Source organism: Pan paniscus, chromosome 8 (assembly GCF_029289425.2).
Source record: "Pan paniscus chromosome 8, NHGRI_mPanPan1-v2.0_pri, whole genome shotgun sequence".
Classification (NCBI taxonomy): Eukaryota; Metazoa; Chordata; class Mammalia; order Primates; family Hominidae; genus Pan; species Pan paniscus.
This window is the reverse complement of record NC_073257.2, coordinates 113,338,058-113,351,276: the sequence shown is the minus strand read 5'-3', so window position 1 is coordinate 113,351,276 and position 13,219 is coordinate 113,338,058. Positions and strand designations below refer to the sequence as shown.

Below are 13,219 nucleotides of genomic sequence, written 5' to 3'. Positions count from 1 at the left end.
TGACAGATATTAGAAAAATCATTTCAAAGCACCATGGGGGCGGGGGGGAAAGGTTGTTAAATTAAAGTGGGCAGGGGGAGTGGGGAAGAGAACCTGCTAAAACGGCAATGAAAAAAACAACATTAAATCTCTTTCGAATACTGCACACAACAGATCTTGCAAGTAGAAAATGATTCAATAATGTATGCATTTATTTTTAAAATGAATCAGATTAGTCCCATGTGTGACCTGCTGGTCCATCTGTATGTGCTGGACTTAATAGGCATGATTCTCTCTCTTGCTTCAGTTTGAAGTATGAGAGAGATAAATTTAGTTTAATTTTCAACAGATCAGCCTATCCATTTTCCATATGGACCATCTGGATCAGCCTATTAAAATTAATTTATAACTTTGCAGAGAGAAAATTCGTTTGTTAGCTTAAATAAAGTTGCCAAAACTTTTGTTGTGTCATTGTTTTCCGACAGTTGTTTCTGTATAGTGGGCAGAGTGTTCCTACTTCCCAATTTATCTTATTCAGTATTGTCCTATTGGTTTAGATGAACAAATCAGGTGTTGATTCTCCAAACAGTTAAAATTGTAACTGTCTCAACATCAATTACTGATCATTTGTGGATTTTTGTTTGTTTTTTTTTTAAAGCTTCCTGGATGATTCAATTCTATTTACTAAACAATTATTTTTATAAAAAAAAGAAGTGTTCATCCAAAAAACATTTAACATATAGTAAATTAAAAAATGAATGTGTCACAGTTTCAAGTACTTTCCCTCTAAACACTATATATAAACTGAAGTCAGAAGGCACAAGTAGAAACGCTTTGGAAACACTGAGATCTGAGTATCAAATCACTAATTAGCTAGACAAGTCATCTAACCTCTCTAACCCTCCATTTTCTTCATCTATAAATTGGAAGTCACATCATATCTAAAAACTTTACAGGGTTATTGTGAGGGTTAAATCAAATAAGCATCATGTTCACGGTGGGTGCTCAACAAATATTAGATCTCCTATCTCCTAGAACAATGCTATAAATCCAAGTAAATTAGAATTATTTTTACTGCTGCTGAGGCTCATTGTATCCAATTTAATATTAAAAATGAATACAGGGCCAGGTGTGGTGGCTCATGTCTGTAATCCCAGCACTTTGGGAGGCCAAGCTGGGCAGATCACCTGAGGTCAGGAGTCTGAGAACAGCCTGGCCAACATGGTGAAACCCTGTCTCTACTAAAAATACAAAAATTAGGTCAGGAACAGTGGCTCATGCCTGTAATCCCAGCACTTTGGGAGGCTTAGGTGGGCAGATCACAAGGTCAAGAGTTTGCGACCAGCCTGGCCAACATGGTGAAACCCCGTTTCTACTAAAAATACAAAAATTAGCCCGGTGTGGTAGTGGGCACCTGTAGTCCCAGTTACGCAGGAGGCTGAGGCAGAAGAGTTGCTTGAACCCTGGAGGTGGAGGTTGTGGTGAGCCAAGATCACACCACTGCACTCCAGCCTGGGCGATAGAGCAAGACTGTGTCTCAAAAAAAAAAAAACAAACCCCAAAATACAAAAATTAGCCAGGCATGGTGGCAGGCACCTGTAATTCCAGCTACTCAGGAGGCTGAGGCAGGAGAATCGCTTGAACCCAGAAGGCAGAGGTTGCAGTGAGCCAAGATCACGCCACTGCACTCCAGCCTGGGCGACAGAGTGAGGCTTTGTCTCAAAAATAAAAATAAAATAAAATAATATAAATAAAAATGAATAGGTGGCACACTTATTCTCTGGCAACGTCATAAGAACTTGTGTTTCTTGTTTTTGCCAAGGACATTCTAATTTTTACAAGAACACAATGGTATTGAACTTTCACAAGTAAAATGTGTTACCTTCTATTGGGGCACAGTGGTGAGCTATTTTTTTTTTTTTTTTGAGACGGAGTTTTGCTCTTGTTGCCCAGGCTGGAGTGCAATGGCGCGATCTCAGCTCACCGCAACCTCTGCCTCTGGGGTTCAAGTGATTCTCCTGCCTCAGCCTCCTGAGTAGCTGGGATTACAGGCATGCGCCACCACGCCCAGCAAATTTTTGCATTTTTAGTAGAGACTGGGTTTCTCCATGTTGGTCAGGCTGGTCTCGAACTCCCGACTTCAGGTATTCGCCTGCCTCAGCCTCCCAACGTGGTGGGATTATAGGCGTTAGCCACCTTGCCCGGCTGCTGTTTTTTTAAGTTATTATTAACAATGGCCTTTCCTTCCAGAAAAAGCAAACAAAATATTGCTCATACTAAAAGGGCTAACTTTATTACAGGCAGATCTGTTTTTATACTTTTTTAAAAATGCCAACCAGCTGTCCTGTACATGTATACCTAGAATGTTTTTTAAATAACTGGGAAAACCATGTCACCTGATTGAAAGTGATGGCTATGGCCAGGCCAACGTCCGAGTACTCTTAATATAAGCTCCAGTGCTTAAAGAATGGCAAATCAAGGGTTTCCTGTCTTTTGTTTTGTTGTTGGTAGCTTTTTATCTTAAGTAAGGCTGAATTTCATACCTGTCTAAGTGAATTCTTCTCTGGTATTATCTTCCTAGGGGGTTCGCCATTATTACAGTCTTCTCTCTCTGAGGAATTCTGTGAAAGAAAGTAAGCTTTAATTCAGTTCTCATTATCTTCAATCTTATCCTTTGGGAGTAAACTGAATTACATTTCTAATTCTGTAAGTTAGAACATACATATATTTATACAATTATTCACTTGAAGATTTGCATACATACAGATATACACATATGTAAAAGAAAACATATGCCCATGTATATAAATAAATTATGTAAGGATTTAGATGGGAAGTATTTCATGTATCTTTAAGCATTGTGTAGGAGATCATATTCATTAGATCTCTAGCTTGCACTTTGACACAGGTTGACACTGGATACAAGAAAGTTCCAGCCCACACTTAGCTGATGACAACTAAAACCATGATTATTACCTTCTCTCGATTATAGTAAATGTTTGGTTGGCACAGATCTCCAAGTCTGGGTCCTAAAAATAGTTATTTCTCTTCCCCCTCTTCTCAGATTTTATTTTATTTTCTTTGATAAAAGTAGCATAGGACTTAAAAAAACATTTACTCAGTAGTTTAGGATTAGAGTCCATTCCTTGGCACTGTCACCTCAAACAGCAGCTAGAGGCCCTAAAATGTCAGTGGGGTTTTTATATACTTAGGAGGGGGAAAAAAACAACAATCCAATTGAAAATGAGTTCATAAGTACTAAAAATCTGCTAGTCAATATATGTAAATCACTATCTACAAGGCAAAATACAGAAAATCCAAATTACATATTATTTGAGTTCCATTTTCGGCAACAACATTAGTAACATTAATAACATTAATATTTAAAACCCTGCAGTTGTGCTAGGTGCGGTGGCTCACACTTGTAATCCCAGCACTTTGGGAGGCCAAGGCGGGCAGATCATCTGAGGTCAGGAGTTTGAGACCAGCCTGGCCAACATGCTGAAACTGTGTCTCTACTAAAAATACAAAATTAGCCAAGTGTGGTGGTGGGTGCCTGTAATCCCAGCTACTCGGGAGTCTGAGGCAGGAGAATCGCCTGAACCCAGGAGGCCGAGGTTGCAGTGAGCCGAGATCACACCACTGCACTCCAGCCTGAGTGACAGAGCAAGGTTCCGTCTCAAAACAACAACAACAAAAAACTTACAGTTAATATATTCCTTACATTACATATAGTCATAACGTTCTAACAGGAGAGTTAGTTTATTTGTAGGTTCAGAAATTATTTTTAACATGAGAGTTTATCTGAAAATTTTCATACAAGCATGAAATTATTAATATACAATCATTACTGTGTTCTAAACCTACATGTAAGTTTCACTTTTTTGGTTTGTATTAGATATTACATTTTGAAAGATACTGAGAGATAAAAAACGTACTGTGTCATTCTGAGGCCCTTTCACCTCTGTGGCTGACACCTGTGTGTCACCTTTAGTAAGCCTGACAGGCCAGTACCCTAATGTGTTTCTTTTGGGCAGAAATATCTTATGAGGTTTAACTTGATATTTTACATTTGTGATGATCCCTTGTAAAAGTCCCTAAAATTAAAGAAAAAGCATGCTATATTACAAAGAAAGGGACAGAGACTCAAGAACTTCAGAGTTCTAACTTCTTTTCCTCCCTGTTTGGAAAAAAAGGAATGGAGATCATCTACCAAAAAATGGAGGAAGGATATAATTGAATTAATGACTACAAAGCTTGACAAATGAGGCGACTGGCAATACATGCTATGTGAGAGTATCAAACAAAGAAAGGGAAAGGTCAACATTTATTTACCCCATAACATCAAGTTGTATGTTTAACTTTTTTTTTTTAAATGTAAAGATCAATGTTTTAAATACCAAAATTAAATGCCTTATATAATAGAAGCTTAAGCCAGTATCCAATTATAAACTTAGAATTTGCAAGTAACTCTCTTTCAGGTCATGAAATTCCTCCTTTAAATAAATAAATAAAAAGATCAGATAAACTAAACCTGTTTAATTCAGTGTAAGATCCTGTATTTCAAAATTAATTATTTTTTTGAAATGTTATCATATAACTTGGAGCCTAATTACTTTTTGCTGGAAGTTTGTCACACCAAAGATACTATAAATCACATTTTTATTATACAGGTACTTGGGCTGATACACAATTGCTGGCAAACTCCTCTATACTGAATTATAAAGTGAAAAATAGTCATCTCAACCTAACAGCCTGAGTATTGACTAGCCCTTACTCACAATTTTCTTTTTACTGACCCTCTATTTTATCAGATTTAGATGGATAACCACTGGGTGGGTATTATGAAAATGTCTAAAGAATGAAAACACAAAGGGAGCTTAAAGGGTGTTACTAACCTAACATAGAACACAGAGCTTCTTAGGAGTTCCTTTCCCCTTTCTATCCCACTAGGGCAAAGAATATTTAAATGGTATTGTTAAAAATAACTCTTAAACAAAAAATGGGGGAAACCCATAAACATTGGTATGTTCTTTTAATACAGATTAACCCAACACTTTTACTCTGGGCCATCCATCATGAGAAATCAAATCAAACAAAAAATCCAACTTATAATGTTGTTACAAAAAAATAGAGGTAGGGACATTGAACAGTCATGATATCAGGAACAAGGATTAGGAACCCTCCTAATACTAAAGAGTAGAAGCAGAATGCCAGTGAATGAGATTACTAGGTCTACAGTCTTGAGGGTAAGGGGTAATGATGAAATAGCCATGTATACCTAAGTAGTCACCTCAATAGTTCTCAAAGCCTGTCCAACATCACCCAGGAAAGCTCAGCAACACAGTTATTCCTTGCATCTTTATCTATGAGGATTCCCAATAAGCTATGTGCATAATTTTCCTAGATCATCAGGGTAAATTATATCCAATAAATTCTATTTAAGGATAAGTGATTAATATAAGCAAGAATCATCATTGGGTGCTAAAATTAGCAAGTGAGCCTAGTACTGTGGCATATGCGTGTAATCCCAGCTGCTCAGGAGGTGGAGGCAGAGGGACTGCCTGAGTCCAGGAGTTTGAGAGCAGTCTGGGCATCACAGCAAGACACCATCTCAAAAACCTAAGTAAAATTTAAAACTACAATAAGTGAGTGAAAGTTTGACAAGTTAACAGGATGGTCACATAATCTCAAAATATTTTTTCTATAAGATACTTGATAGTTACAATGAAAAAAGGGTAACCTCATAGTGGAGAAATCCAGCAGACGCCACCTTAACATTGTGTGCCTTTTAATATGATGTACTGAAAACAGCACATCACTTGTGAGGTATCCTTGTCAAAACCACAAAACTTAAATCTACTTATAAGAAAACATCAGGCTAACCCAAAAATGAGTATTTCATTCCATAAAGTTACTAGTTTGTACCTAAGAAATGTCAAGGCCATGAAATAGACTAAGGAATTGTTTCAGATTAAAGGAAACTAAAGAGGTATAGCACACACTGTTGAGGCAATTGGAAACTTTTTAGTAAGTTCTGTAGGTGAACTAATAACACTGTATCAATATTAATTTCCTGATTGTTTCCCCACCATTAAAATTTACATACAGAAAAATTTACCCTTTTTGGTATACAGCTCTGTAAGTTTTGACAAAAACATACAGTTGTATAACACCGCCATTAAAAAACGAAAAATTCCACCACTCCCAAAATTCTCTTGAAATTCTCCTTAATAGTCAACCCTCTCCCCACTGAAAATCACTGATTTGTTGGCTCAATAATTTGTGCCATTTTCAGAATGTCATATAAATGGAATTATATCGTACGTAACCTTTGAATCTGGCTTTTATCACTTAGCATAAAATATCTGAGATCTACTCATGTTGTTGTAAATACTAGTATTTCTTTTCCTTTTATTGCCAAGTAGTATTATCTACTGTATGGATGTGCCACAGTTTTGTTTATCCATTCAATTTCCTGGTTTTGATAATTTGTACTGTGATTATTTTTATTAAAATGTCTTTGTTTTTCTGGAAACACGCACTGAAACATTTAGGGGGGATGGAACATTACGTCTGTAACTTTCAAATTGTTCAGAAAAAATAATACATAAATGGATGTATGTGCGTGTGTATATGTATTTATAAGCAGATATAATACAAATGTGGTAACATGTTAACATTAGGTAAATCTACGTGAAAGGGTGTAAGGAGATTCTTTGTGCTATTCTTTTCACTTGTCTATAAATCTGAAGTTATGTCAAAATAAAAAATTAATTAAATCCATAATAAAATGTTAAGAAATGGGAGAAAAGTTAAGTGAAAAATAAATTTTAGGGGGAAAATTCCATCAAATGTAATTAACGTTATATTCTACTGCTTAACTTTAAACCAACCCTAAGCAAACCTGCCTGCTCAGAACAACAGATTCCCAATACTCAGATGGAAAGTTTCATTATAGTAAATAAATTGCAGAATGTGTTTGTAGTCCTTGAGTACTAATAGTCTATGAATAGCATTACAGTAGTCCTCCCTTATCCACAGTTTCACTCACGCAATTTCAGTTACTACAGTCAACTGAGGTCCTAAAATATTGAATGGAAATTTTTAGAAATAGTTTTCAATTGTGCACCTTTCTGGTAGCTCTGTCCTGCCCAGGATGTGAATTATCCCTTCGTCCAGTGTATCCACACTGTACATGCTACTCGACCATGAGTCATTGACATTGTCTGCTCCTGACATCCCACTACCAACATCTTCATGGCTCAATAATCCAGGATCACCTGAAGCAGGTAGCATGCTGTCAAAGGGTCAGTAGTAACCTAATGCTGTGTCACAATGCCTAGGTCATTTACCTCACTTCATCTCATCACATAGACACTTTATTGTCTCACATCATCATAAGAAGGGTGAGTACAGTACAGTAAGATATTTTGAGAGAGCATATTCATGTAACTTTTATTACAGTGTAGTTATAACTGTTCTATTTTATTCTTATTGTTGTTAATCTCTTACTATGCCTAATTTATAAATTAAACTTTATCATAGGTATGTGTCCATAGGAAAAAACATAGTATACATGGAGTTCAGAACTATCTGTGGTTTAGGCATCCACTGGGGAACATACCCCCTATGAATAAGTGGGGACTATAGTATATTAAAATATTTTTGTAAAAGATTCTACACAACTTGTTACCTTTTATATTAACTCAAATATTTATTTCTTAGCCCAGTGCACAACTTGTTACCTTTTATATTAACTCAAATATTTATTTCTTAGCTCAGTGCTTACTAGCTTAGAATTGAAAGGGCAGAATGAAAGTCTCCCTGTCAACTTTGAATTTAACTCCAAACTAGATGCATTTGGGCTGTAACACCTGCAGATACAGTAACAGAGATTTGGGTAGGAAAAGGTCAATGAAGGAAATACTGCTAAAGCTCATGCATTAGACCTCAGGGATGCATTTTGGATAAAATGTTTCCACAACCAAACTGGGCAAATAAAAAAGAAAGTAATTATATTAAAAAAGTATTCAGGTGATAAGCTTAAACTGTCTCAAAATCAACACATCTAAATTTAAAGCACTCTTTTACCATCTCCACTCATTTCTAGGTCAGCTCTTTCCTTCCCAACTTTTCTTTTTATCCTAGACTTAAATCCTCAGAGTCAGTTTTTACTCATTCCTTTTTTTTTCTTTGAACATATCTAGCTAATTTCCAGTCTATAAACTTTTTCTTTGAATCATCTATTTTAATACATCTGACCCTACTTTTGCATTTCCACTGCTTCTACTCTAGTCCAGACCCACAACACCTCTTACCAGTGCTATTACTATTGAGACAGCCTTCTGACATTGACATCCTTGCCTAAATCCAAATGATATATTCTATACACTAGAGTGGCAATCATCATTCTTTTTTTTTTTTTTTGAAACAGAGTCTCGTTCTGTCACCCAGGCTGGAGGGCAGTGGCAACCTCAGCTCACTACAACTTCTGCCTCCTGGGTTCAAGTGATTCTCCTGCCTCAGCCTCCCGAGTAGCTGGGATTACAGGCATGCGCCACCATGCCCAGCTAATTTTGTGTGTGTGTGTGTGTGTGTGTGTTTTTAGTAGAGACAGAGTTTCACCATGTTGGCCAGGCTAGCCTCGAACTCCTAACCTCAAGTGATCCACCCACCTCGGCCTCCCAAAGTCCTGGGATTACAGGCGTAAGCCACCATGCCCGGCCATTAGAATCATCATTCTAAAAAGGTTACTTTCCTGTTCAAAAGCCTTTTATAGCTTTTTGGCAATAACAGGATAAACCCAAACTTCTTAATACAGCATCCATAAGACAGCCAACTTAACACTCCATCAAAGTCTCTGTACCATTTACATGACATTATTTATCATTCACCAAAATAAGGAAACCACTCTTTCATCTCTGTGTTTTTGTTAATTCTAGTCCCTTAACATGTAACAGGCTTCTTTCCCAATCTCTTCATCTACTAAAAATCCCGATTCAAGAGTCAGCTAAAATGATACCTTCTCTGAGAAGCCTTTATCCCCTTATGCCTAACCTGCAGTTAGAATTAATTACTCCGAAGAAAAACTTCACTTCCAATTGGCACTTAATTCTTTATATCTCTTTATATCTCTACATGAACATGCTTCCCACCCCACACTACTGTAAATTCCTTCAAGGCAGGGCCAGTTTCTGTTTCATCTTATATTTCAGAGGTTCAGCACAAAGCTAGAGAATATAATGTGAATTTTAAAATGTTTTCTTGTCGGGAGGTAGAGGCAGGAGGATTGCTTGGGGCCAGGAGTTCAAGACCAGCCTGGGTAACATAGCAAGACCCTACCTCTACATAAAAAAAAAAAAAAAAAAAAAAAAATTAGCTGGGCATAGTGGCACATGCTTGTCGTCCTAGCTACTCAGGAGGCTAAGGCGGGAGGATCGCTTAAGCCCAGGAGTTTGGGGTGTAATCATGCCATTGTGCTCTAGCCTGGGCGACAGAGTGAGACCCTGTCTCAAAGAAAAAAAAAAGTTTCTTGCATTGAATATTATTGCCAGGTTAATCTTTCTTAACACTGCTACTGTCATAATGGTCTTTCCCTAAAATATTTTTAGTGGCTCTTTATTTCTATGAAATCAAATATGAAGTTCTAGGCCTGGTTTTCAGGACCATCCAGAATTCCCTACTATATTACACCAAGTTATTTCCCACAACACATCTTTTCTGCCCCAGTTAAGCAAGTTTCTTCATAGTCTCACCAACAGGTGATATGATCTTGAAATTTCGGGGTTGAAAGGATTCTTTTTTAAAGACAGGGTCTTGCTCTATCACATCAGGCTGGAGTGCAATGACATGATCATAGCTCCTTGTAACCTCCAACTCCTGGGCTCAAGTAATCCTCCTGCCTCAGGCTCCCTACTAGCTAAGACTACAGGTGTAAGCCACTACACCAGGCTAATTTTTCTGTTTTTTTGTAGAGACAGGGGTTCTCACTATATTACCCAGCTGGTCTCAAACTCACAGCCTCAAGCAATCCTCCCGCCTTCGTCTCCCAAAGTGCTGGGATTACAGGCATGAGCCACAGAGTCTGGCCTGGAAGGATTCTTAACTCCAGTCTAGTTCACTCAACAATTATAAACACAAGATTATCTCATCTATTCAAGTCTTACACATTCTTAAAATGAGGTTTAACTGTCATCTTCTCCAAGAAACCATAAAACTACTCCACCTTACTCTACTGGAAATTCCCTAACTAAATTTTAATCTTGATCCACACAACAGGCACTTAATTAGATAAATGTCTGCACTGTTACTTTCGACTAACCAGTAAGATTGAAAGATTACTGGGAAAAGTCTTTGTAGCTCCCTCTACCCACTAACACATTACGTAAGTATACAGATAACAGATGCTCAATGAATAATTGAAACCCTAAACCCAGACTGTCCAGCTAGCTTAAAAAAAAGTTTTGTTTTGTTTTGTTTTTAATAGCAGAGGAACTTCAGTGGCAGCCCAACTGCAGTCCTACTGTCCCACTACTTATAATGCCAGTATGATCAGTTAACAGCAGTTACAAGCTCTGGCCTGACACATAGTTTTGCAAATAAAGTTTAACTGGCCTATAGCCATGCCCATCCATTTACGATTTGTCTGTGGCTGCTTTCACACTACAACGGAAGAGGTAAGTGGCCACAAGAAAGATCCTATCTCCCACAAAGCCTCAAATGTTTATTATCTGCCCCTTTACAGACAAAGTTTGGCAACCCTTAACCAAAGCATTCCTAACTTTGAGGTTGTTTGTATTTTTGACTGTCCAATTCAAGAAGTAAAGATGTTTTGATGGCAGCACACAGCAGGTTCATAGCTGGGGCAATATTCCCCATGACCTAGTAAGTGGCTTATTTACTATTTTCAGTTATCTATTTGAACACACAACTCCTGATAAAATGGATAATTAAGAGTTGATTATATAATCAAATAAAAAATTAAACTAATTTACACAGTGATGAAAAGTCAAGCCACTCATAATGACTTACAATAATCTTTGAGTAAGCATCTTGCTCAAGGTTGGATGGTGCAACAGAGCCTGAACCTGTTTGAAGAGACATCCGTTATAAATAAAATAACCAGCTCCAAAGCTACAAGCGAACATTTCCCACCAATGCCACATACTTCACTAATTTACCATTGGAGGATTTGAAGGACTCTGTAACTGGGATAATTCTATCATTTTAGCAAAGCAGGTAAATTGTGGTGGATTATAACTGATTTTGAACACATTTTAAAAATGAAATCATCTGCTCATCATCGTAGAGAATGACAACCCACCTGAAGGAAAAAATCCTGAGACCGATTTCTAGTAACTAATTGCAAACACAGTATAGTGAACTTCAATGGTAAATTAGTAATTGGATTAATACTTTTTCTCATTAACTTATTATGTGACTTGGAGCTAATTTAGCCTCCAAATATAAATTTACAATTTACAAAAACAGAAATTATTATTTTACAAGGTTAACAGATATTTTAGCTACATGGACAAAATCACTCAAACTCTTCTATGAAAGGTGACATTAAAAAAAAACACTGTGTGTGTGTTTAAACAAATTTTAATTAATCCTTTTAGGATACAATGGGGAAAACTTAGGTCATTTAAGTTCAGAAGCTGTTTGGAAAATCCTATTCAAGGACTCATTTTAGGGAGGACCTAAAGTGTCCTCCTAAGATATTGTCTGGCATGTTTTCATGCACATTGCTTCTCCAGCATGTTTATCATTTGACATACTCTATTAAACCACAACCACATCAAGGCCTCCCTATACTGCTAAACTCCACAGATTCACCAGTTAAGGCTTTCAAGGAGTGCTCTTTTCTAGTAATATACCAATTCCAAGCACAGTGCTAACAACTAGATAGAATGGACAACATTCTCTGGGACAACCAAAGAGGACTTCCATTAGCACTGCCTTACTCCCTGTGACAGAAGTCAAAAAACTGCCAAGCAGGCTTTCTCCCCGCCACACTGTCCGACACTAATCATAAAACACTACAGATGCATCCTTTCTCAAAATGCAGAGGGATTGTGTATATTTGCAAAGAACAACTATTTTTTATGCTTCCAAATTCTTAATCCTGTTTGGAGCTGTCAGTGGGGGTTAATGGAAGCCTTGGATAGGAGAATTCCAATCTGGTTGGCAGATGGATAGGTTGGTTATAGCTGCATAACTATGTCTTGCCTGCAGGCACAATTCAGAACACTGTTAAAGCAATATAAAGTCTCTGTCAAGCTGAACCATTTGGATCAGTAGCAAAGAGAAATAATAATAAAAAAGAAGTTCATTTCTGGGCCTTGTGCATTTATGCTAGTATGCAGAAACTGATTAATTGTCATAGTGCACTGGTCTTCTATACCTCAGATTTCTACTTCTGGAGTAGATTTTGCATGCTAATATAATCATTCTCCCTCTTGAGACATTAGCAAATAATCAAATGAAAAACAGGATCATAATTTACTGAGATTTGAGCAATTCTCTATGCAAATTTGACTTGTTATTGCTGCTGCCTCGTTAATCTGAATGCCTTTGACAAACTCCTTTGATTTATGAACTCGTGACAACTCCAATGTGTATATATTTTGCTAGATTGACATTATCATTAAGAGTGGGTGGACTGAGCTCACATGAATGGCTGATTTTATTCGCTGGTGTCTGCTGCTCAACAGCTGAGCATCTCCTCCTCACAAAGCCCCTGAGCGGCAGGCTCTTCCCATCTTCCCATCCATTCATCATCTCGATGTTAATTGGCCCAGGCTTTAAGCAAATTTTCAACACGATTTAAAGGCACGATGACACTGATTACTGACCCTCTGCCATACGGTGCCTATTGATTAACCTGACAGAGATGATGAGCTTGAGGGAAACTAGGTGTGTAGGGACCTCAGGGGGGAAAAATATATTGTCTATGCAGGCAAACACTTGTCATTACCTCACAAGCCAGAATTTGCACAGCACACATTCTTAAAACACACTACTGCTTTAACACCTACAGCTAACACAGAAAGTGCTTTCTGTATTCAGAGATTACAGATATGTCATGTCAAAGCGCATGACACATTCAGTATTTAGAAGAACTCCCTAGATAGATGGCTGCCTTTCAACCAATTATGCTTGTTCTGGCTGATGTATCTAATTTAGGTTAAATTCTAAGAAAGTAACTGGGTGGCCTGGTAATGCTGTAACAGAA

The 13,219-nt window shown here is 37.4% G+C and overlaps 1 protein-coding gene across 12 annotated transcripts in view; it reads right to left on the bottom strand.

Annotated features, from left to right (window-relative positions):
- BTRC (beta-transducin repeat containing E3 ubiquitin protein ligase) overlaps positions 1-13,219 on the bottom strand; it is a 201,033-nt gene that overhangs the window by 91,962 nt on the left and 95,852 nt on the right. For 8 of the 12 annotated variants that reach the window (XM_055093298.2, XM_003825489.4, XM_055093297.1 and 5 more), the window contains one exon: positions 2,523-2,600. The exons of the other annotated variants lie outside the window; for them this stretch is intronic. In XM_055093298.2, coding sequence (XP_054949273.1) covers positions 2,523-2,600 — 78 coding nt within the window. The remainder of the gene's footprint in view (positions 1-2,522; positions 2,601-13,219) is intronic. 12 annotated transcript variants of the gene reach the window in all.